Here is a 24,775-nt window from a genome sequence, read left to right on the forward strand (position 1 = left end):
CACAATAGAAGACAAGCATTCACTAGGAAGTTATTTATCCTTTAAAGCAGAATCCTTATCAAACTGTATAACTAAGGTAATTACCTCAATAATCTGCATAAAATAGAGTATCTGATAGGCTACATCAATTTCTCATTTTGCAAACAAAGATAGAAGCCAACCTTAAAACTCAAAATGTATGATTCAGATAATTTCTGAGTACTTAATATTATTTTCTTCCTGGGATTTTGGATTTACCAAAATTCTTGTTACTGTATTAAATAAATAAATAAATAAATAAATAAATAAATAAATAAGTTCAACCCATATGTTAAATTGTCCATTAGTCCCGTCATAATGCAAAGCCCACCTGACTTGATAAAGCTTATGGAAAAATACCTATGATCATTACATAGGGTATATAACCAACATTAGCATTAAACTAGACCTTATAAAATAGAAAATAAGATGTCTTCAAATACAACCATAAAGGCTAAAATGGTAAGTATCTCAGGTATTCATTTAGTATACTTAACACAAAGTCTTCCTTTCCACCAATTGCCAATTACTATTAAAACGGGAAAAAAAAGCCTTAATTACATAAAAAATACGTTCAAGTTTTTCAAAGTCATTAAAATTTCTTTGTTTAGGGTTTCTTACTTCAATGGCCTGTCTCCAAACATAACTCCATTAAAAGCAAGGGCCCTTGGTACAGAATTTTGGTCTGCAAATTCCACAAAAGCAAACCGAGTTGGCTGAGTCTCATCACCTGCCATCCGTACAAACTTCACTTCTCCAACTTGTTTAAAAAATTCAAGTAGCTGGTCAGCTGTCGTTGTCTGAAGAAACAAAGCAAAATTTTAATAAAGTATATTCTTTAAAAAAATTCATAAATATTACTTTATCAATCTATATGATTTTTAAAAAGGGGGAATCAGTTGTCTTCGTTACCTGGGAATTCAAATTGCCAACATAGACTGTTCTCCTGATTTCATCAATTTTGGAAGGATCCACATTTCCCATAAGTGGTGGCTGTGGTATCTCTCCAAGTGTTGCAATATTGGGGTCTAGTGCTGCTGCTGGTATAGCTCCCAAACTGCTAAGGGAAACACCCAGCTATTAAGAAGAAGAAGAAAAAAAAAAAGCACATTTTTGGTTAGTATCAAAAATTACCATTCTCTAATCTTGAAAAGAATTGATCAACTCAACAAGAATGGGAAGAAACTAGGAGCTCCTAACTTTAAGCCAGGGATATGTCTGAATTATTAAGAGGGAGGTCACAGTAGTTTTTAATGTAATTTGAAATGCAACCTATTTCTTGACTATCTGAATATTTTTATCTACTCTTAATCTTAACACTAAAACACTCAATTCTCATTATTTGCAGTAGTTATGTCCTACTGAATTCTCATTATCTGCAGTAGCTATGTCCTATCAAGTTGCCACAAACACTGAACTGTTGAATACTGAATCCCTGCTCCTGGGGAAAATTAGAAGGCTAGGTTCCTAACAAGCCTCTGGTCATAATATTTTCATCAACCAATACATAACCTTGTTTTACGTTGTTTCTGTTTAAAGACACCTTATTTAACATTTATTGTTGATTCATTAACACTGAACTCACAGTCAGAAGCACTATCAACTCATTCCTGAATGAACCCTAACATATTTTCTCTGTAAGCCACATCACACAGCCTTCCAGCCCTTAGAAACACTAGACAGCACTTTAGCACTACATTTGGGAGCTAATTTAAATGGTGAAATCATTAACAAAAAGTACAAAATGTGAAAAACATGGCACTGAACAGACCACAAAAAGGACTCTTATTTATAGGCATACCCTGGAGATATTGCTATTTCAATTACAGACCACCACAACAGAGCAAGTTGTAATCTTTTTGGTTGGTGCAGGGTATTGCTTTCAATTTATAAAAACAAAACAACACATGTAAGGACATAAAGCACAGTGCAATAAAATGAGGTACACCTGGCCCTAACCAGCTTGGCTCAGTGGATAGAGCTTTCAGGGCAGCAGGAGCACTATGTGAAAAGCCCAAGGTAGGCCCGGGCTGGGTGGCTCAGTTGAGTGGTGCATCATCCTGTACACCAAAAGGTTGTGGGTGTTTGATTTCAGGTCAGGGCACATAAATTGTGGGTTCAATCCCCATTTGGGCCAAGTATAGGAGGAGCCAATTGATGTTTCTTATATGGATGTTTCTCTCCCATTCTCTAAACATCAATGAACAAACATATCCTCCGGTGAGGATTTCTTAAAAACCCTAAAATTTGAAAAACTTGTGTGTTCAAGGCACAGAATTGTAATCAGTATGGTTAAAGCATAGTGAGTTAAGGGAGGGATAGATAGGGCTTTCAGGTCATGGAAAGGAATTTACCAGTAAATTTTATTCAAAGGTAATGAGAAACCATGGGTGAGTTTTAGATAGGGGTAAGACACGATTTAAAAGATCACAAACTGGCTGTTTTGACAAGCATTAAGTGGTACTTTTTTCATCAACTTGTATTTTAACCTTTGGGAAGTGTTATTACTTAACAGTTGTTAAATCTTAGTAATTTTGCAATAATATATCCGTATGTAGTCAGTGCTCAAAATTTTCTTAAATTGTATAAGTGGAAATGGAAGTGGTAGTGTTTTTGTCCTTGAAAGGGTTTTTTGTTAATTCTGCAAAACTTTTCCATTTTCAAATTCTGAGATTTCCATCTTTTCTAGTTTAAGTACACATTAAAAATATGTTCTTTAATGCCTGAACTAAAAACTGAGTTTACTAGTGTTATGAAAAAATCACTCAAAGGTTTTTGTCCTTTTCCTGCATTCTATACTAATAATCTATACTAATAAAAAGGTAATAGGCTAATTAGACCAGGAGACCTTCTGGACATCCTTCTGGACAAAGCCATGGTGGCGGGGCTGAGGCAGAGGTGGTTAGGGGCTATCAGGCCAGGATGGGAGGGCAGTTGGGGGCAGTCAGGCCAGCGGGGACCGGGCCTAAACTGGCAGTTGGGCATCCCCCAAGGGGTCCCAGATTGGAGAGAGTGCAGGCCAGGCTGAGGGACACCCCCCCCCCCCCGCGCACGAATTTCGTGCACAGGGCCACTAGTATTATAAATAAGGGTTTAATATTTTAGGGGTTTTTTTCCTTAGGTAAGTTTTGCCTCTGTTTTCATTTTAGTCTGTGAATGATGGTACCCTGCTTTGACCATGTGTTAGCTGAGTAGCTTTGGGAAAATTAATTTCTCTCAGTCTTATCTGTGATAATAGTAATAACTGTCTCTTAGGGTTGATACGAGGATTAATAACCCAGGAAAAATTAAGTACTATGATATTGTTAACTAGTACACACAATCAGTGTTGGTGAATGCCCAAGATCCAAACAGTTCTCATTGTTGTTTTTATAAATTGAAAGTAATACCCTGCACCAACCACACACACACACACACACACACACACACACACACACTCTATCTAGCTAAAATTTATTTGAAGGCTCAAAATCAATACTTGTGGCACTTTTGCAGTCATTCATTGTCACACACAGAATCATGATAAATTTGAGTTTTTTGATATGTACATTCCCAGATGAAGTTAAACAGAGGAGTGCTCTTTTAGATTTAATGCTGTTCAGGTGTACCTTTTTTTTGTTGTTGTTGTTGTTAATCCTCATCTGAGGATATTTCCCCATTGGTTTTCAGAGACAATGGAAGGGAGGGGGAGAGACAGAGTGAGAAAAACATCGGTGTGAAAGAGACACATCGATTGGTCCCCACCCCACCCACAACCTTTTGGTGTACAGGATGATGCACCACTCAACTGAGCCACGCAGCCCGGGCCTACCTTGGGCTTTTCACATAGTGCTCCTCCTGCCCTGAAAGCTCTTCTCCCTGCTTCTGCCAGATGACTTCTTCGAGTATCAGCTTAATTATTCGCTCTAAGACGGTTTCCCTGACCTTATTATATGAAGCTTCATTTACTCTCTACCACATCACTGGTTTTTTTCCTTCATAGTATTTATTATAATCTGTGGTATCTTGCTACTACTAGATCTTAAATTTGTTGCTCACCATCACCATTTCAAGTTATCATAAAATTGTAGAAAATATCTTAATTAAATATTTTCTATATTGTTGAATATGAAGTTTGATTTTGATTTTTAATTAAAATTCAGTGCCTCAGTCACACTAGCCACATTTCAAGGGCCTAATAGCTCAGCTGCTGGTGGCTACCACACTCAATAGTACAAATACAGACAGGCATTTCCATCATGGGAGAAAGTTCTATTGGATGTGGCTGCTCTGTAATACTAAAATTGCCCTTCTTTAGATTAATCTACTTTCTAGCCCTGGACTAAGGAACCTAAATATTTAGTTGCCCTTTGGTCTTTGATGAGTTAAAGATGATCTGGTCTCCAGATGTAATACATTTTGCCTTTTTATACAGAAACTTTGGCCTCCCTCTTAGAAACCTGATGAACAGTTTCACTGTTATGAAAAAGTTTAAAAGTAAACCTTTCTAATGTCTGAAAAATAAAGTTCTAGGCAGAGGATAAATAAGTACAAAAACCCTAAAGCAGAAAGGTACTTGACATGTCTAAGAAATGGCAAAGGTGAAGTAGAGTGAGCAAGGAAAAAAGGTCAGAGAGGTAACCAGGAGCGAAAACACAATGGGCCACCTTTCTTCTACTTTCTAACTAAAATTATTCTTCATAAACTAAGTTCTATAACAACAGATTCTCTACAGATAAATTAAGAAGAAACTATTCTCCCTAAGGGCAACAAATTAAACAATAAAAACTTTATATTGTTGATAAATAAACCCTAAGGGTTTTCAAAATAGCAAGAAAATACTTGAGGGTGGCAGGGGGAGTCAAGGAATTAAAATATACCAAAATATACCCAAAATAAAATTTCTAGAAAACTCAATACAAATGATCAACTGTTGAATATAAAAAGCATTTCCCCCTATAAATCACAATGCAGATCTCCATCAGAACAATGTCATGTAAAATTAAAAGACCTAAAATTTTGCACTTCAAAGTTTCAGAACCCACTTTTATAACTTGGATACATTAATTATAATCATAAAACATGAGTTCACTCCCTAAATATCCAGTACCACAAAGCTAGATAAAACTTTCAATTTAAGGTGATATTTTATCTTGGGTTTGTTTTCGAAGAAAAATGACCCTTTTTTTTTAAAATGGTTTTGTTTGTTTTTTTGCTTTCAGAGAGGAAGGAAGGAAGGAGAGAGAGAAACATCAATTATGAGAGGGAACCATTGATTGGCTGCCCTCTGCATGCCCCCCACTGGAGACCGGACCCGCAACCTAGGCACAAGCCCCTGACTGGAATTGAACCCCGGACCACTCTTTTAAAGTAATTATGACCCGAATCTTTTACATAAAAACCAAAGTACAGTAACAGCAATATCTTTTTTTAACCCCACTTGGAAATCACAAAGGAGACATTAAACTACTATTAATTCTACAGAATTCATTAAAAAATATTTTGTCATGTTTTTACCTTGTTACATTTTCTCAGTTAGATAAATCCTTCTCTGAGATATTTTTTTCCATTATCAGGTTGCAAATCAGTTCAGATTTTTTAAATAAATGTGGTACTCATGAATTGGGAAATATAGTTACCTAAATTCTTCAATTCACCATGCTGTCTAAAATGCTGAATTTCAATAACTGATTTGCTAATGAATAATCAATTTTAGTTCTAAATTTAAATGACTCTTCAATTACTTCAGAATTTCAAAAGATAGTTTAAGTACTAGTAAGTGACAATTGAGGGGAGGAAATTAAGTAAATATTTCGGATCTCTCCATTTAAATAAAAAAGATTCAAGATAAAAATTTTCTAAGCCCTTCATTCAACTGATTAAACAGTTGAACATTCATCCCTTTTAGAAGAATGTATATATATAAATACTTACTGTAGTCAAGGGATTTGGGGTCGGTATGGGAAGCAAGCCTGCACCAGGCATCAGACTTGTCATGGTTGGAGCAGGAACCAATAAAGAGAGGGCTTTTGATTCCTCTGGGATTTTACCTGCAGAGGCAAGTTTCAAACATTACAGAAAGCACAAACACCACACAAACTTTACACTATGATTTTACAATTACCCTTGTACTTAAAAAATAATAATAATAAATGAATCTATCTATCAGATCCGTATAAAGAAATAAATTACAACTTAAGTCTTTCCTTTTATCCTGCTCTACTAGGAAAAATAAAAGTGAGCAAAATTTCAAAGACTAACAATCTCATTAATGGAATATTATTTTAAAAATTGAATAATGTAGACAATTATTTAACACTTTGAGCTATGGGTCACCTGTACTGGAAACTTAATGTTCATGAACCAAACGATATCAAGCATGGACGCTTTCCCAGGACGGTGTTTTCGCGGTGATCGTAAGTTGTGTTACACATGACAACCGTTCGTGTTGGCTGCATCACTAATAGCACACAGAACATCAGATACAGAAAAGAAGAACATTTTTTAAAGTTTAATCCCCAGAAATGGCAAATAACCAAATTAGTCAAAAAAAAGAAAAAGAAAAAACAAATATGTGCGAATTGAAATTTGTTCCTTTACTGAGTGCCCCTATCCTGTTATTTAAACTACCTACTTGTGATGCAAACAATTTTGATAACCCTTCCAATAAATTCCATTTAATTTCAAGTAGATAGAAAAAAACAAACACCTACTGCATGAAATCAGCTTCAACTTAAAAAGAAGCTTACACCCATTCAGTTAATAAGTCACCTCCCAACGACGTCAGGAATGCTCAAGAGAACCCAGGTCTAAAGAATATGCCTTGGGAAATTGCTAAAACTTTTTAGAATAACTAACAAAATTAGTTCCCTAATCTCAGCAAACTTTTTAAATCATTGACTTTTAGAACCAATTTATGTATACTTATCTGAAGAGGAATAGCTGATCCCTAAATGTGTTGCTTATAAACATCTTCTAATAATAGCACTGAAATATTCGTATATGCTAAGAAAAAAATTCCTGACTAAAAACTAAAAATTTACTCTGACATAAGTCCATCAATTTGTGTTATTTAATTACTGAATTCTAATCAATTAATTTTAATAAGGACTTCAACAACTTCCATGCATTTTTCCTGGTCCTCTCTCTCTCTCTTAAAGCCCCCCCCCCCCCAAAAAAAAAAATAAACTTACTCCTAAAAAAGTTGACTACAGAGCCCTAGCCAGTTTTGCTCAGTGGATAGAGCATCGGCCTGAGGACTGAAGGGCCCCAGGTTCAATTCTGGTCAAGGGCACATGGTGGGTGCGGGAGGCAACCAATAGATATTTTTCTCTCTCTCTGTATCTCCCCCTTCCTTCCACTCTCTCTAAAAATCAATGAAAAAAATATCCTCAGGTGAGGATTAACAACAAAAAAAAGTTGACTACATGTAGCTATTTTGGAAGAACTACTCATAATTAGTTAGCTACACATTTCCATTATGAATTCCAAAGTAATTTAAGACAGTTTATAAATCATGTTAAGCTGAAAATAGCACAGAGTAAATTTTTCAAAAGCACCATGCTAGGTTTTAGTGGTAAAAACTCTTATTTAAAGCAACCAGATATGCAGAGATAAACCTCTAAACAATATTATCTAAACATATCTCTAAATGGAATTCAAGATGGATTTTAAAACTTGCTTTTAAAAATGGTTACAATTATTTACAGGAACAAAAAAATTACATTAGCTTTAATAAATGCCTACTTTTTTCTAATCTTTGAAACATCTAAGTCTATATTACTTTAATCTACTAACTTCAAAAACAAAGCTATTTTATTATTTGTGTAAATTCTGCATAAGCATAAATTTTTTAACATGCATAGAGATAAATGAAAGGTAGGCCTTACTGAAAATATCAAACAATATTTTATATTTAATAGTTACTAGTATTAACACATATTTCTGTATACCCACAAATATACTATACTATTTATATTGCTATTAGGCATGTTTTGTTATAATAGAAATTATTTTTTAAATGTTTGTAAAACCTAAACACATGCTGATAAATCAACTGAAGTCCTAGGATATAAACTCTGTGCTCTGCTACCCTAATGTTCCAATCTAAAATCCCAATTTAATATACTGTCAATTAAATAAGTCAAATTATCCATACAAAAGATGTAAAAAGATTACACAAACAATAAGAGTATTCAACACAGGCCAAATGTTGAATACTTAATATGATAAAGCCTTTCACTGTGGGCTTCAAAAAAAAAAAGCATCAGTAGATTGACTCCTACTGCCTTTCATAGTAGTAAAAAACTACTATAAAGTCTAACTGTAAGCACACTAATTTTTTCTTATCCTAATTATTATTAAAGATACTTAAAGAAAGTTCCATTAGTTAATTTCCAAGATAGAATTCTATCAAACTTACCCTCTAAATACTATTAGCATATAAAGGTATAAAACAAATAAGCATTTAGCATTTTTCCCAAATTATACTCAATGACAACTGAGAGAACAATGTTTCTCACTGTATTAAATTAGTAGTCCTAAATCTCAGAATCCATTTAGAAGCTAGTAAACTCTGAATATTTCTCAACAAAAAATTCAAGCAAACAGAGAAACACACACATGTAAGTATTTAATAGCTTCTCTAATATCCATTCCCCTCACAGGCAACTAGGTCTTTATAAGGAAATGTTATTTTCTATAATGAATAACTATCATTAAAGTGAAAGTCTCTTTGTGTCCTCTACCCCAGATTGTTATAAGAAATTAATTTATTTTCCATGATTCTGGATGGCTAAAATTCTAGCGGGGAGGATGCAATCAGTTGATTTTTATAAGAAATATACATTTGGGAGAAAAACTGCAAAAATGTTGCATTGAGGTCAGAAAATGTTTCTAATAATTTTATCAGTGTTTCAAGAACAAATGTACCTGATCAGTCTATAAACACCAATGAACATTCCCACTGAGCCTCCTAATACTCACTGTATCCTAATTTGCTGTGAACATTTATTTTATCTTAAGGTTGAGCTCTGCTGATCATCTCCCATATATTTTGCAATGCAATGTTATGAATCCTTAATGGAATACCATTTACAAAGAACTGGAAAACCAGCTCACAAGTTAAAGTGAAAGAGATTTAACAAAACAAAAACAAAAAAGGGACAAAATAAAGAAAAAGAAATGAAATTAAAGTAAAACAATAAAAAACAGAGACAGGGCGTCCATCTTCTGCGGTTCAGACTCCGATCTCATTTCCCCAATGAAGGTTTCACTTGACGGCAGGTTTAGTGGCATGGCAAACAATGCCTAACTCAGGCAAGTGTCAGGCAAGTGTAACAGGTCTGCCTTGGCCAGTCTAGTCATCTAATAATGCACAAATATCACATAGAGAAAACATACAAAACCAAATTAATAGTCAAAATCCATCTACCAGAAAATGTGGACATAAAGTTATGACTGATGATTAGGCTGACAATCTTGTTATGTCTGACCTTATCTTTTTTTTTCTAAGTGTTAACATTTATAAAAATAAATCTGAGATGCACACAACAACAAAAAGAGGTCAAGCATAATGAAAATATATTTATTTTGAAATGGCATGTTTCATTGACAATAGCTAATGCTTAATATGTATGAAACTATTACACATCGAACATTACATATACAGCTTACAATCTCCTCACAATGTCTATTTTATTTTTTTAAACCCAGCAAATTGAAAGAAACTAAAATTTTTTTCTATGGTTTTCTCATTTCTTTCATAATGCTGTTTCTATAACATCAAGGAAAGAATGCAATATGAAATAAATAGAACACTGTTTACAGTACCACGGTACATCTCTCTTATAGAACTTACTCCACTAGAACTCTTTCTTTGGTTTATTTCAAACTCACTTTGCTATCTTTTTTTGGTACAATATATAATACTTTATTACTTTGCTTGCAGTGTATAATCAGATCTTTAAAAGCTCACTATGACATTCTTTAGGTTCTATAAATTTATCTCAGATGTATTTTATTTAAGGAAAAATGTGTGTCTGAATGTTTTTCTAACACCAATTATTTTATAGGTAAGTATTCTAAACCAGCGGTCGCCAACCTTTCGGACCCCGCAGACCACCAGTGGTCCACAGACCACCGGTTGGCAACTGCAGTTCTAAAACACCTAACTAAATTGCAATGAAAATATTTAAATTTTCATGTTCAAAAAGGTGAAACTTTGTCTCAAAATGATATTAAAAATGCATTTATTCATCTCTATCAACTAAAACAAACAAAATAAGAAACCTCTACCTGCCCATTACTTTGAACATTTATGACAAATTAGAGCCAAGGTTTCTCAAATACTATAATAAAAGGTTCTATGGGACTACAGTAAGGTGCCAACAAAGCAACAATTGATAAAATTCTTCCTTCTAATTCAGTAATGAGCCAACAAAATATAATACCTGGTGCTGCTAGTGACTCATTTTTATGATATAATTAATATTCCCATTTAATAAACCTTCTACCTGACTTTTCCCCAAGGAAATTTACTTCTGTGAAATTGGTATGAACTTGGTTTGCAGAACTAAACCATTACCAGCTCTTTCCTCACCTGGTTCTCCAATTCTAGGCTCACTATCTCCTTACAGTAGATAAGGCCAGAATTAGCAAATAATAAACTTTAATCCATTTTTATTCTTCCCCACTCCACTCTAACCCCAAGGTATAGGAAAAATACTTTCAAATGTATCTGAAAAAAAATCCAGAATGTTCTATTCTGGGTCTTCAAAAATAAAAGAATGATACTTGCAGTATCTGATTAATGTTTTTGACATCTCAGAATAGCATTCTGAAATAAGCATAAAACCTTAAAAGTATGGCAAATTGTTTAGTATCATTATTTTAATGTTGGTCTGGTTTTTAAAAGAGGTTTTAAAATATTACATATGAAAGTACATTAAACTGTTTCAGGTAAAATTATTATGTTGCTAAGTTACCACCATCCACCAGTAAAAATACATTTTAAAGACATTTAAATAACCCAATTCTAAAATCCATGTACACGTGCCATAGTCAGTGCTCTAGATAAAAGTTAATTACACACCAGAACTGTCAAATTCGGCACAGCTTATTATATGAGTGGCTCTGTAAATAGAAGTTACTAAAAAATAAATATTAGTAATAATTAGCTTTTAAAGCAGGTTAAGTTATAAAATTTAACGAGTAACTATAAGGCCTCAGCCTTGTTCACATCTTCAACAACTATTTCTTTGATGAAGGAAATTTACTTTTCATGATTTTTCTTCAATTACTCCTTCCCCCAGAAAAAAAAAGCCAGAAGAAAAAAGCAAATTCCAGTTGCATAGCAACCTTAGGAGAATACTTTAAAGCTTCAATTACAAATATTTTCTTATAACCATAAATATCACTTAACCCCAATTTGGCAAAATGTGCACTTTTTTTATTTATGTAATATCACTAATATTGTACACACAGAGGCAAGTGCTTATTCATGTATACATTTAAAATAATTTCCCCAAACAACCTTTTTTATTTTTTTATTTCTAGAAGCTTTCTTTACAGCTTGCAAATTAACTACAGAAAGCCAATGTAAACCGGAGAAGCCAAATAATTTATATAATTTTTTAATGTTTAACTATTTTCCAAACTTACATTAAGTAACAAATGAACCATTTTAATATATTTTATTAGTAAAAATGCTTTCCTTCTCCAAATTTCATTCTCACACACATACACACATGCCAGAGTACTACTTGCCAATTTCTAAGAAATTCAAAGGTAATTAACAGACAGAACAGAGATTAAAATAGAAAAAAACATGTAGAGTACCAACCTTCTGCACAAGGAACAACTATCAGAGCTCTGTCAATAAAAACCGTGTTAGTTAGATGCTGGGCCACGCCAACACTTGATCGGTCACGAAACTTAACATAACATACTTTGGAAGAAAAAGCAAGAGGTGCATTGCTGCAAGATAAAAAAAACAACAATTAGACAAACATTTGGCTGGTTCTGTCGTTTTCACTAAAAAATTTTCTGAGATCTTTACAGAATCAAGACTTACAAAGTTTTATTGCTAAAGATCATTAAGACATGAAATAGCAAAACTTACTCTTTTAATGATGATCTGTCTGCAAAGACTAGTGATAACTAAGCAGGCCTTTAGCCTTGCTTTTAAAAACTTTAAATTTAAAAACTTTACATTTAAATTATTAATCTGAGCAAAATGTGAAAACGGCTTAACCCAAAGATGTTGAACCACATAAATGAGCAAAATACCTTTATAAAAGCGCCAATCCACAAGACTTAAAATTTTGTAACCACTTCTAAGCCTTCCCTGGCACATTTAAATTTCTAAAAACTTCATTAACAATCTTAGAAACAATGAGATAACGTGGAATTAAGGTCTTTTGTATATAGTAGACTACTTCAGGCTAGGCACTGTGATTTTCCAGACAAAAGATTTCACAAACAAAATGTTACATATTATATGCAAAAGAGCAAACATTCTTACAAGTCCTACTAAGATTTAGCTCAATCTAGGCAAGCCTATAATAAAAAGGAAATGGCACAGATTAAAGCAATTTTTCCATAATATGAACCTATCTTTTTTTAAAATATATTTTATTGATTTTTTACAGAGAGGAAGGGAGAGGGATAGAGTTAGAAACATCAATGAGAGAGAAACATCGATCAGCTGCCTCTTGCTCACTCCCTACTGGGGATGTGCCCGCAACCAAGGTACATGCCCTTGACCGGAATCGAACCGGGGGCCCTTCAGTCCCCAGGTCGACGCTCTATCCACTGAGACAAACCAGTTAGGGCTCAACCTATCTTTTTAGATTGCAAAATACACTATACTTGTGGATGATCATTTTGTCAACCTGTCCATAATTATTTTTAATTAAAGTGTTTAATTATTGTCTTTAACAAGAAAAAATTACCCAAACAAAATATATATCAGATGTACCGATTAATAATGCGGATTTTTTTTCAATAGATGGAGTTACACATATGTTGATATACAGTAGGTCCTCGGGTTACATCAGAGATCTGTTCCTATGGCAGTGCGACGTAATGCAATTTTCGCCATAAGTCGGAACCCACCTACATAAGCACCTACATCACCCACATGGAGCACATGTACAACAGTAATGAAGTGAAACAATAAAAAAATTTTAAAAGATAACAATTCCTGACCTTCACTTGTAGTAAATAAATAAAAAACATAAAGCACATATGTACATACGTCGAAATGACAGAACATTTTTTCCTTATAAACTAGAGGCCCTGTGCACAAAATTCGTGCATAGGGAGGAGCGGGGGGAGGGGGGGAGATCCTCTCAGCACAGCCTGCACCCTCTCCAATCTGGGACCACTTGCTCCTAACTGCTCACCTGCCTACCTGCCTGATTGCCCCTAACTGCCCCCCGCTGCCGGCCTGGTCACCCCCAATTGCCCCCCTCACCGGCCTGGTTTCCCCTAACTGCCCCTCCCCCTTGCTGGCCCGGTCGCCCCAACTGCCCCCCCTAACGGCCTGGTCACCCCATGCAGCCTGTTCAGTCGTTTGGTCGTCCCTCACTAACCCCCCTGCCGGCCTCGTCGCCCCATGCAGCCTGCTGTTCAGTCGTTACTATTACTATCACTGTGATGGCGTCCCAAACAGTTTGCATATTCCTCTATAGATAGGAGATGGCGACATAACCACGAAACAATGTACGTTGAGTTCGACGTAACCCCAGGACTGCCTGTATATGCAATTTGATATGTATGCTATTTTGTTGCATTAACAGCAAGCTTCAAAACTTTATATGTCAAATTTGCTGAAGGTGTTAACATTATAGATATTTTTACGTTTAAAAATGTCGAATTTCGTGCCAAAAAAAAGAGCATTTGTGGGAAGTTTTAATTCATTACTTTATTTTGAAGAAAAGTGCTGCTGAAAATTATCGTATACTTCAGGAAGCTTATGGTGAACATGCTCCATCCTATCTAATAAAAAAGTAATATTCAAATTGACCATAACTCCAACACAAGATGGCCGCCCCATGTGGTCAAAGATGGCTGCCCCCATGTGGACACAAGATGGCCACCACAAGATGGCCTGCAGGGGAGGGTAGTTGTGGCCAGTTAGGGGTGACCAGGCCAGCAGAGGAAGGCAGTTGGGGGTGACCAGGGCGGCAGAGGAGGGCAGTTGGGGGAGACCAGGCCAGAAAGGGAGGGCAGTTGGGGGGAACCCAGGCCTGCAGGGGAGGGCAGTTGGGGGGGACAAGGCCTGCAGGGGAGGGCAATTCTGGGCGATCAGGCAAGCAGGGAGGGCAGTTAGGGGTGACCGGGCCGGCAGAGGGCAGTTGAAGGAGACCAGGTCAGCAGGGGAGGGCAGTAGGGGGGGAAACAGGCCTGAAGGGGAGGGCAGTTGGGGGGGACCAGGCCTGCATGGGAGGGCAGTTGTGGGCGATCAGGCCAACAGAGGAGGGCAGTTGGGGGAGACCAGGACAGCAGGGGAGGGCAGTTGGGAGGACCAGGCCTGCAGGGGAGGACAGTTGGGAGGACCAGGCCTGCAGGGGAGGACAGTTAGGGGCAGCCAGACTGGCAGGGGAGGGCAGTTAGGGGTGACCAGGCCGGCAAGAGAGGGCAGTTAGGGGAAATTGGGCCGGCCGGGGAGCAGTTAGGCGTCAATCAGGCTGGAAGGGGAGTGGTTAGGGGGTGATCAGGCTGGCATGCAGAAGCGGTTAGGGGCAATCAGGCAGAGGCAGGCAAGCAGTTGGGAGCCAGCAGTCCTGCATTGTGAGAGGGATGTCCTACTGCCCGTTTAGGCCCCATCCTGGTGAGATCGGGCCTAAACGGGCAGTCAGACATCCCTCAAGGGGTCCCAGATTGGAGAGGGTGCAGACTGGGCTGAGGGACACAACCCCCTCCCCCGTGCACAAATTTCATGCACCAGGCCTCTAGTCTCAAGATACTTGTGAACGCTGGTTTAAACCTTTTAAAAGTGATGATTTCAATGTGAAAGACAAAGAATGTCCAGGTCAACCAAAAAAGTTTGAAGACCAACAATTACAAGCATTATTGGATGAAGGTGCGTGTCAAACTCAAAAACAATTTGCTGAATGATTAAACGTTGCTCAGCAAATAATTTCCGATCGTTTACAAGCAATGGGAAAGATTTTAAAGGAAGGAAAATGGGTGCCACATCAACTGAACGAAAGACAAATGGAAAACCAAAAAGTCATCAGTAAAATGTTGCTTCAGTGGCACAAAAGAAAGTCTTTTTTGCATCAAATTGTGACTGGCGATGAAAAGTGGATTTGAGAATCCCAAACACACAAAATCATGGGTTGATCCAGGTCAACCATCACCATCGACTGCAAGGCCAAATCGCTTCAGAAAGAAGACAATGCTCTGCATTTGGTGGGATCAGGAAGGTGTGATGTATTATGAGCTTCTAAAACCAAGTGAAACCGTTAATACTGATTGCTACTGACAACAAATAATCAATTTGAACCACGCTTTGATCGTGAAACAACCAGAATGTACCAGAAGACACAGCAAAGTAATTTTGCTTCATGATGACACACCCTCACACACTTCAAAACCAGTTAAAGACATGTTGAAAGATCTTGCCTGGGAAGTATTAACCCATCTGCCGTATTCACCAGACCTTGCTCCTTCAGATTACCACTTGTTCCAATTGATGGCACACGCACTTTCTGAGCAGCACTTCAAAACATACGAAGAAGTGGAAAATTGGGTCTCTGAATGGTTTGCCTCAAAACAAGAAAGTTCTATTGGGATGGTATCCACAAATTACCTGAAAGATGGGGGAAATGTGTAGCTAGCAATGCACATTACTTTGAATAAAGCACTTTTGATGTTTCCCTTGAAATTATCGTGTTTTCTTTTATTACAAAATCCGCATTATTAACTGGTACACCTTGTATACCTAGTATATAACGTAAATGTACAATACTTTAAAACTTTAAGGATTTTCATACTAAAAAAAAGAGATTATTTGAAAATATCAGATATGCCTTGTGCAATAACAGCAATCTATAATAATAAAAGGGTAATATACTAATTAGACCAGACGTCTTCCAGACATCATTCCGAATGTCCTTCCTGATGAAGCTGGGGCCGGAGGGAAGCCAACCCGGGTCCCAGGTGCCTGCCAGCAGCCAGAGGAGGGAAGCCCAGGTCCCGGGTCCCGGGTGCCAGAGGGAAGCCGGTGCCAACAGCCAGGGGAAGGAAGGCCTACTCTTGCACGAATTTTCATGCATTGGGCCTCTAGTTTAGTTATAAAACAGGTCAAGGACATTTACCATAATCCTAAATTTAAATAAATGGCAAAGATAGAACTTAAAAGTCTAATCATCTAATTTCCAAATTTCAATCAACCTTTACCATTCAATTAATCAAGAATTTTAAAACAATCTTAATATACTATTTAAGTAGTAAATATTCATCATTTTTTAAATTAAAAAATCTTTCATATATAGTAACAAATCCATCTTGATACTGGTTAAATATACATATTTATGCTGTTGATCAAAAACTGTGATAGCTCAGCTGGTGTGGCTCAGAGGTTGAGCGTGGACCTATGAACCAGGAGGTCACAGTTCGATTTCCCCGTCAGGGCACATGCCGGGGTTGCGGGCTCAATCCCCAGTGTGGCGCATGCAGGAAGCAGCCAATCAATGATTCTCTCTCGTTACTGATGTTTCCATCTCTTTCCCTCTCTTCTTCTCAAATCAATTAAAAATATTTTTTAAAATAATATAAATGCGATAAAATATATTTGCATTTGAAACTATTCATATTATTAACATAACTAGGCTAATTAAAGTTGCAGATATAAAAATAGAGCTACCTCTTTCTCACCCAACCTAACTCAATTCAATTCACTCCTGTCTAATGCTATCCAATTCAGGTTTCTGGCCAGCTCACTCCAACTCACCCTCCCCCGGCCCCCAACTCAACAGCTAAGCCAACCACTTCATGTATGTGTCACTGAGGTTAAATACACACATCCACAATTAATTCCTTTACATTACCAAGTCTCCAACTTAGGTCTCTCCTAGCCCTAGACTCCCAGATCCAAGAGTCTTCTGAAATACTACACCTTGATAGTCACTGGGCCTACCATTATTCAGTCTTAAAACTCATTCTTCTTCCCCACCAGTCCTATCCATTGTCCTGTACTTTATATCTCAGTTAAAGATATCACATTACCCAAGTCAGAAATCTGGGAGTCACTAATGTGAACACAATTAGTACTATTCACCAAATATTTCCAAATCTGCTTCTGGCTACATGGTAACATTCCATTGCTTTGTTCTTTGAAGTTAAATGTAGCCATGCAAATTGCTTTGGCCAATTAAGTTCAAGCAGAACTGCCATGTCACTATTCAGTAGTTTTAAGGGCCATTGCTCAGCTCTTTTCCTCTGCCAGTGACCAGCAACATTCAAGAAATGAGTGGCTGATACATCAGCTTCATCCCAGAAAGAGTGACCACAATGAGTTCCCCACCATACCAGTTTAGTATAAGAAATAATCTTTTTTTTTTACATTTTTTTTATTGATTTCAGAGAGGAAGGGAGAGGGATAGAGATAGAAACATCAATGATGAGAGAGAATCACCGATCAGCTATCTCCTCACACCCCCCACGGGGGATCGAGCCCGCAACCCATGCATGTGCCCTTGGCCGGAATCGAACCTGGGACCCTTCAGTCCACAGGCCGATGCTCTATCCACTGAGCCAAACTGTCCAGGGCAGAAATAATCTTTTTTTAATCAAACTCCTGAGATTTGGGGGTTGTTTCCCTCCTTGACCTTTCCCTCTTTCTTCATACAATTGTTCATTAAACCCTGTGTTACATTAATTCAGGCTTCATTTCTAATCTGTATTACTACAATGACTCCTAACCAATCATACTGCCTACATCTTAACTCCTAATTAATGGTCTTCCACAAAAGCTGCCAGTGATCATCCTAGACACTAAATGTCATCATGTCACTCCATTGCTTAAATTTCTTCAAAGACACCCTCTGTTCTTGCTTATCATCTAAATCCGCCCAAAAATCCAGGCATAAAAATACTTGTGGTTCCCAGAACACTTCCAGAACATCTGGGCCAACTTTGTACATAATGTTCCATTTGTTTATGATGTCTTCTGCAACTCCCTTTTTGAATGGCAATTCCACTTTTCTTCAAGGCTCAAGTTTCCTGGAAAGCCATTTTAAGATATCAAAGTGATTAGGTACCCATCCTATATGTGCTACCAAAACATTCTACGTACTTTCAGCATGTGAAACCCTCAACAGATGTAAACTTTAAGCCACAACTGATTAGCCACTTTTCACTGGCTAGCTAGCAACCTATAATTTGGGTGGCTTGACCAAATTAACTGGCAACAATCAGATTCTCTTTCTTTTGCCTGTAAAGTCACTTTGAGTCAGGGCTTGAATCAGATGCCAGATGAGTAGAGAATAGGTCTGTAAAGAAATTGAGCAAATACACAGAAACAAACTGAGCTCACAAAGCTCTAAGAAGAGGCTTTATACCTTAGATGCTGAAACCTTTTTGATTCCCAGTCCCAGGTCTCATGAGGCCTGGCTGTACTCTAGTCATTATTCAATTAACCCTTTGCACTCGCTTGCTTTTTTCTCGAGCTGCTACCGATGCTAACCGTGTCGTCACACTCGACATCGAGTGCAAAATGAAATCTCCATTTTTTTCAATGTCTCTTCTTGAGGTAGGTTGCATAGCACTGTTTCTGTCTTTTGCAACCAAAAAAAAAATCTGATTACAATCAGCTATTAAAGTCCTAGCAACTGCAACAAGTACCAGTATACTCTCTTTTAGGACTGAAATTTAGAATCTGACAAACCACCATTGAAACTACATTTTCCAAATTGACAGATCTTTTTGGCAAAGAATGAAAACCTAAATAATCACTGTTGAAAACTAAAATATATTTCCAAATGTTTGAAACCCATATCACTTCAAAAACCCATATCACTAGAAAATGTGAGTCTGGTCAGTAAAGCAACTACATGTTAAAACATGCCACCAAGATTAAGTCCAGGAACAAATGAAAAAATTCTGGTCTATTCTGAACAGCATTATCATAGGAGCATGAGAAGTAGATATGACTACATCATTGCCTTAAGCATTTTCTTCACTTTTATTTCCAATTACCTTCCTTAAAACAGAGTAAAGATCAATTTATAGTTACTTATACAAATGTAAACATTTGAGCTTTTCAGAAGAGGTAGTAACACTTTTACTTTTAATATGATAGGCTAAATTATGATACAGTAGCAAGCGTAAGTACAGATAATTAGTATTTCAGTAAACAAATGTGTATTTACTTATATAACAGGATGTTTTCAAATCTTATATTTAGTTTTCTCTCTAGGTGGAAGAGGGAATAAATGGTTACAGAAAAAATAAAATTAAATAAAAAAGCAAAGCTAGTATGTATAAGCTATTAAATAGATGTCTTTAATTTAATAGGATTATCATTTTATAATGAAACTAGAGGCCCGATGTACAAATTCGTGCACGGGTGGAGTTCCTTGGCCTGGCCAGTGATCAAGGCCTATCTGGGGGCTGGCTGGATGGGGGGAGGAACTGCGGGAGGTTGGCCAAATGGCCCCCCAATCAGGGCCACTGGGGGGCAGCCGGCCGGTGGGGAGGAGCTGCGGGAGGTTGGCCACTGGTGGGGGGGGGGGGCACAGGAGGGTGGCTGGCTGAGGGGAGGGGCCATGGGAAGTTGGCTGTGGGAGTGTACTGACCACCAGGGGGCAGCTCCTGTATTGAGTGTCTGTCCCCTGGTGGTCAGTGCACATGATAGTGACAGGTCGACTGATCGTTCTGGTCATTTCAGTCATTCAGTCATAATGGTTGTTTAGGCTTTTATATATATAGATTTTTACTTTTTGAAAGGGGGTTACATCTTTCATTTGGTCTAAATGTATGCCTCTAAAGAAAGGAGCAGTATCCAAATAGCGGATTATATTTTGACCTCATTTGTTGAATTTTGTTTTTTAAAATATAAGACTTCTTACAACTGTTGTTTTTAAGTCAGAATTTCTGAGGATTTATGCAGAAATCACAAACCAACTTTTTGAGCATATTTTAAATTTCCTGGGCCCTAACTGGTTATTTTGTCTTTCATTAAACATGATGACACTGTACAATTTTTTAAAAGGCAAGTTGGTAATAATATACCCAATATTTTATTATATTAATACACACCCTTTGAGGATCTATCACCAAAACATGGACAAAGTACATAGTTTTATGTATGAAAATACTGACACATGAATTATAACAGGGTTTCTCAGTAGGGCTCCAGTGATTCTCTGTATGGCACAATTCTTCCTTGTGTAAGACTTTCTAATATGAATGACTGACACCCAATAAATGCCAAAAGGCCCTCCAATTATTGTTGACAATCAAAAGTACACATTTCACATGCTTGCTTCTCCCTAAAATCCACTGACTTACACACACAAAGCAAAACAGGCAGCCAATGCATCTCCAATGATATAATTTCAATGACACAAACACTAAGGATGGATTCGTCTGTAAAATATTATAAGTAAAGCACTGAAAAATGCTTATTTGTATAAATCCTTTGATCACACCATATTAAAATAAACACATATAAAAAGGACTTGAAGAAAACACATGGAAATGGAGATAGATTTTGATAGGGTGGTATTTCTCTTTAATGTTCATAAAGTGACTATATAGGTTATATTTTTTTAACTAAATAAACTTAACTAGTTGACAGATTTTGCCTTATTAGTACTTTTGAAGACCAGAGAGGAGGAGAAAACCAGCAAGCAAAAAATCAACAGTGTTGATGTTAGAAATGGTATTAGAAATCAGGGACAGGATCACCCTTTGAAGGGAAGCACAATTCTAGGGTGTAGACAATTCTGATCTGGGTGCTGGTTACACAGAAATGTTCACTTGGGATAAATAGACTTATTCATGCACTCTTCCGTTGCACATTATACCTCAATAAAAAGCTTGCTGCAAAAATGTCATACTGTCATTAATACTCAAATGTATATCTTCCATACAACTACTACTATTGCATTTTTATCCATTTCAGCCCAAACCTGCAAACACATCTGTAATGTATCAACCATATTATAATGACTTCATTACAGAGCAGAACACATGCTGTTAGTAAAGTATGTCAGTATTTTTTAAAAACAGGAATAAGGGATTGCACTTAGGGAAAACTGGTTAAGGATTTTGCCTGCCCCATATGTGTTATATTTGTTACAGTTTCATTAAACATATTACAGTTTGTGACACACTTCATATTAATGTACTATCTATCTATCTATCTGTCTATCGGCCTAATATGCAAGAGTGTCCCCTCGGGAGTTCAACCGACTGGGTGTTCCATCGCTTGCTATGACGTGCCCTGACCACCAGTGGGCGGCGCGGAATGAAGGAAGGCCCCTGCAGGTGGCCGGCAGCTGGGGAAGGGAGGCCCCAGCCGGTGGCTGGCAGCAGCTAAGGACCCTACCCATGCACCAATTTCGTGCACTGGGCCTCTAGTGTTTAAATCAAGAGCTCTTTATTCTCTTTGACTTTTAAAGGGCAAGTAATTAACACTAGATTTCAAAAAACAGTTCATTACCAAGTGTCAGGTAATTACTGGCAGCATGTTGCCACCCAAGCCCACATTTCAACTATGTAAGTGGTACTATGTTGCCAATGAAGACTATTCTGTGATGTAGTTCTACCTACAAGATACCTTATTACCACAACCTTACAAGCAAAGCTAGTTTACAAAGATTTAAATACAAAATATCTTTACGGCATGATTCCAATTCTTGCAGGATACAGCCCTCCTCCAAGCACTTCTCAATTATTAAGAAGTTTCCAGTGCTTAAATGGATAGCAGAAAGCATTTTCGAAAGTTAAATAAGATGTTCAAAGCTATATATGCCACAGCTAGTCAACAAAGATGTACGTGTACGTACACTTATGAAGTATGCTTGGTAAAATATTACCTGAATGTATTCATGTAGAAGCAATCTATATAAACCCAGATTATGAGTCATTCTACAAAACAAACTACAAGACATAGTATCAATGTCATGACTTTTAAAAAGGTGACAGGGGGCTGTTCTAGATTAAAGGAGATAACCAAATGCAATGGGTGGAGTCTGATTACAATCTAGATCAAAAAAGAAAAAAGAAAAAAACATTATTAGAATATTTGGGAGAATTTAACTATAAACATATTACTTATCAATGTTAAATTCCTTGGACATGTAAATAGTGTGGTATTGTCGGAGACTGTGCTTTTCTTAAGTTACATACTTAAATGTTGAGGGATGAATGGCTATGGTGTCTACAACTACTGCACATACTTCCAAAAGGATGGGAAGGTGGGAGAGGAGAGGTGGGGATAAGAAGGGGGAGACAGACAGAAAGAAATCAACTGTGGCAAGCGATGAACGCAGGTGAAGGAAACCTGAGTGTTCTTTCAACTTTCTTGTATGCATAAATTACTTCAAAACAAAAAGTAGAGGGCTTTTTGAGCCAACTTTTATCAATACCTAGGAAGTAGCAATGCGATATACCAATAGACAGAAAACCTAGAGATTTAAATGCCTCACTGAAATAAAGCAAAAAGTCAAATACAAATTTAAAAAAGAAAAAGAAAAATACTGGACAACTCCTCTCCCTTCTTTCACAGGATTTCGACAGAATAAACAAAATATTGAGGATTTTAAGATTCTAAGCTCTATCATTAAAATAAAAAATAAAAAACCTTTATGCGTGTAAGAATTTGAACCACCCATAAACCCCTTACAAATTCTAAGTAGAGAGCACTGTAAAAGGGAAATCTTACTTCAAAACACACTACTTAGGAAGTGTCCGCGACCTGGCATATCTGGACTTTTAAGAATACGCAGCAGAGATAATCCTGCACCAACTAATACTTTTTCTGGAAGGGTTAGGACAGTGTGACCTTCCAGGAGGAAAAACTAATCTGCTGCCAAAAGGGTGACTAGACCTGATGTTTAACCGCATGGATGGGCTCGGTTAAGCTGACCAAGAAGATGCTAAATTTGTGAACACCGCCCTGAGAACAAACATAGCCCAATTCCATGCAATCCCAGGCTTCCCCGTCAGCAATAACGGCCTGGCATTAGGCCCGAAGAACGGGACAGTTCTCAGGCGCCGTCCCCGCGATTTTCGCATCGCGCACCAGGCGTCCGCCCGGAGCGCAGTTCGGGGCCCACCTGCGGCCATCTTAAGTTCTGGAAAAAAGGGGAGGGGGAGACCCCGAATTGCAGGATTCGGCGGCGAGCACTAGCCCTGGAGGCACGAAAAAAGGCAGCCTTTGAAAGAGCTCGGTGCAGAGATTAAGGCCCCACAGCCCGGCTCCCAAAAAAGGTGGGACCGCGGTGCCCTCGCCGCCCTGATCAAACGTGGGCACCCAGGTAAGGCCGGGCGGTCACGTGACGGGCACCGCGCGCCCCCGTCCGCGCTCCCCCGCGCCAGTCCCCAGGTCCCCATGGCGCCCGCGCCCCTCCCCCCGCCGAGCTCGAGCACTTACTCCGGGGGGTAGAGCCGCAGCTCCTCGATTTCTCCTAGGAAGGAAAAAAGCGTCCGCATCTGCTCGCTGGTCACCGCCGATGACAGGTTCGTCACCTGAATCACCGTCGTAGGGGTGAGGCCGAAGCCTAAGCCCAAACCGAAGCCGCCGCCGCTGTTCATCCCGCTCCCACGGCTGCTCCCTTCAGTTCCCCAACGTCTGCGACGCGTCAGCGACGGAGCCGGGAAAGCGGAGCACGCGCGGCCGCGAGCGCGCTCCCGCTGGCGAGTTCGCGGCGGCGGGCAGGTCTAGCCGCTCATTTCCCAACTCGCCTGCTCCCGGGGCTGCGCGCGCCGCCGGAAGCGTCGCTCCGGCAACGCGGCAGATCTCGCGAGGCTACGGCCTGGGGCTTACAGTCTACGAGGCCGTGGCTCTTGCTCCTCTTCCCTATGAGGTGTATCGCCTTTTTTTACCCGGATGTAACTGGGTAATGTTTGGGCTCCTATAAACGTAGGAAACTCAGCTCTTTCCGGCCTCTAGATAGGACTAGGGAACGGAAAGCCCGGCCTGCTGTTGCGGGAGAGGAATGACTCTGACATTACAGATAAATACTTGACCAAACTATAAACGCGTCATTTTAATATACAGGCAGCTCCCTCACCCCAGCTATTTAAAAAAAATTGGCCGGCCTCATAATTGTGGAAAAGAAAAAAACTTGGAAAGTTTTACAAAACGTGTAAATTAAGGACAGAGGTAGTAAGATCAAGGCTGTGCGGTCGTTGTTTATAATGTCATTTATGCGCTCATTCCGCAGGTATTAATATTTATTGTTCTACACACCAGACACTTAGGGGCACACAGAAAAGTTACAGACGGCCCATGGAAAACTTGCCACCTAATGAGAGGCGGTGACGGCAGTATGTGCAGCAGCAGCATGTGAAAACGCCATCCCCAGAACTCTGAGGGTCCTAGAGGCAACTTTCAATGGGTCCACAAGGTCAAACCATTTTATAATAATATTCAGGCTTTGTTTACCTTTTTCACTTCGTTAACATTTGCACTGACGGGCGTAAAAGCAATAGATTTAACTGCTGGCACTCCCGCAGGAATGAAGGCTGTGGCACCAAACTGGACTAATAGCAGAATTTTGTATTCTTCACCTGCTCTCATAGCATACAAAATGTA

General features: G+C 38.3%; 1 protein-coding gene across 4 annotated transcripts in view; it reads right to left on the reverse strand.

Annotated features, from left to right (window-relative positions):
• Positions 1–23,890, reverse strand: part of SREK1 (splicing regulatory glutamic acid and lysine rich protein 1) — a 50,458-nt gene extending 26,568 nt beyond the window's left edge. Inside the window, exons 1-5 of one of the 4 annotated variants that reach the window (XM_028139557.2) lie at positions 23,612–23,883; positions 11,840–11,973; positions 5,932–6,047; positions 931–1,095; positions 640–818 (exon numbers count right to left, since the gene is read on the reverse strand). In XM_028139557.2, the coding sequence (XP_027995358.1) occupies positions 640–818; positions 931–1,095; positions 5,932–6,047; positions 11,840–11,973; positions 23,612–23,772 (755 nt within the window). In that variant the 5' untranslated portion in view covers positions 23,773–23,883. Of the gene's footprint in view, positions 1–639; positions 819–930; positions 1,096–5,931; positions 6,048–11,839; positions 11,974–23,611 lie in introns of those variants that run through there. The other 3 variants (XM_008161886.3, XM_054715208.1, XM_028139560.2) reach the window with 3 other exon arrangements.
• Positions 23,891–24,775: the final 885 nt, after the last annotated feature.

Source organism: Eptesicus fuscus, chromosome 4, assembly GCF_027574615.1.
Source record: "Eptesicus fuscus isolate TK198812 chromosome 4, DD_ASM_mEF_20220401, whole genome shotgun sequence".
NCBI classification, from domain to species: Eukaryota; Metazoa; Chordata; class Mammalia; order Chiroptera; family Vespertilionidae; genus Eptesicus; species Eptesicus fuscus.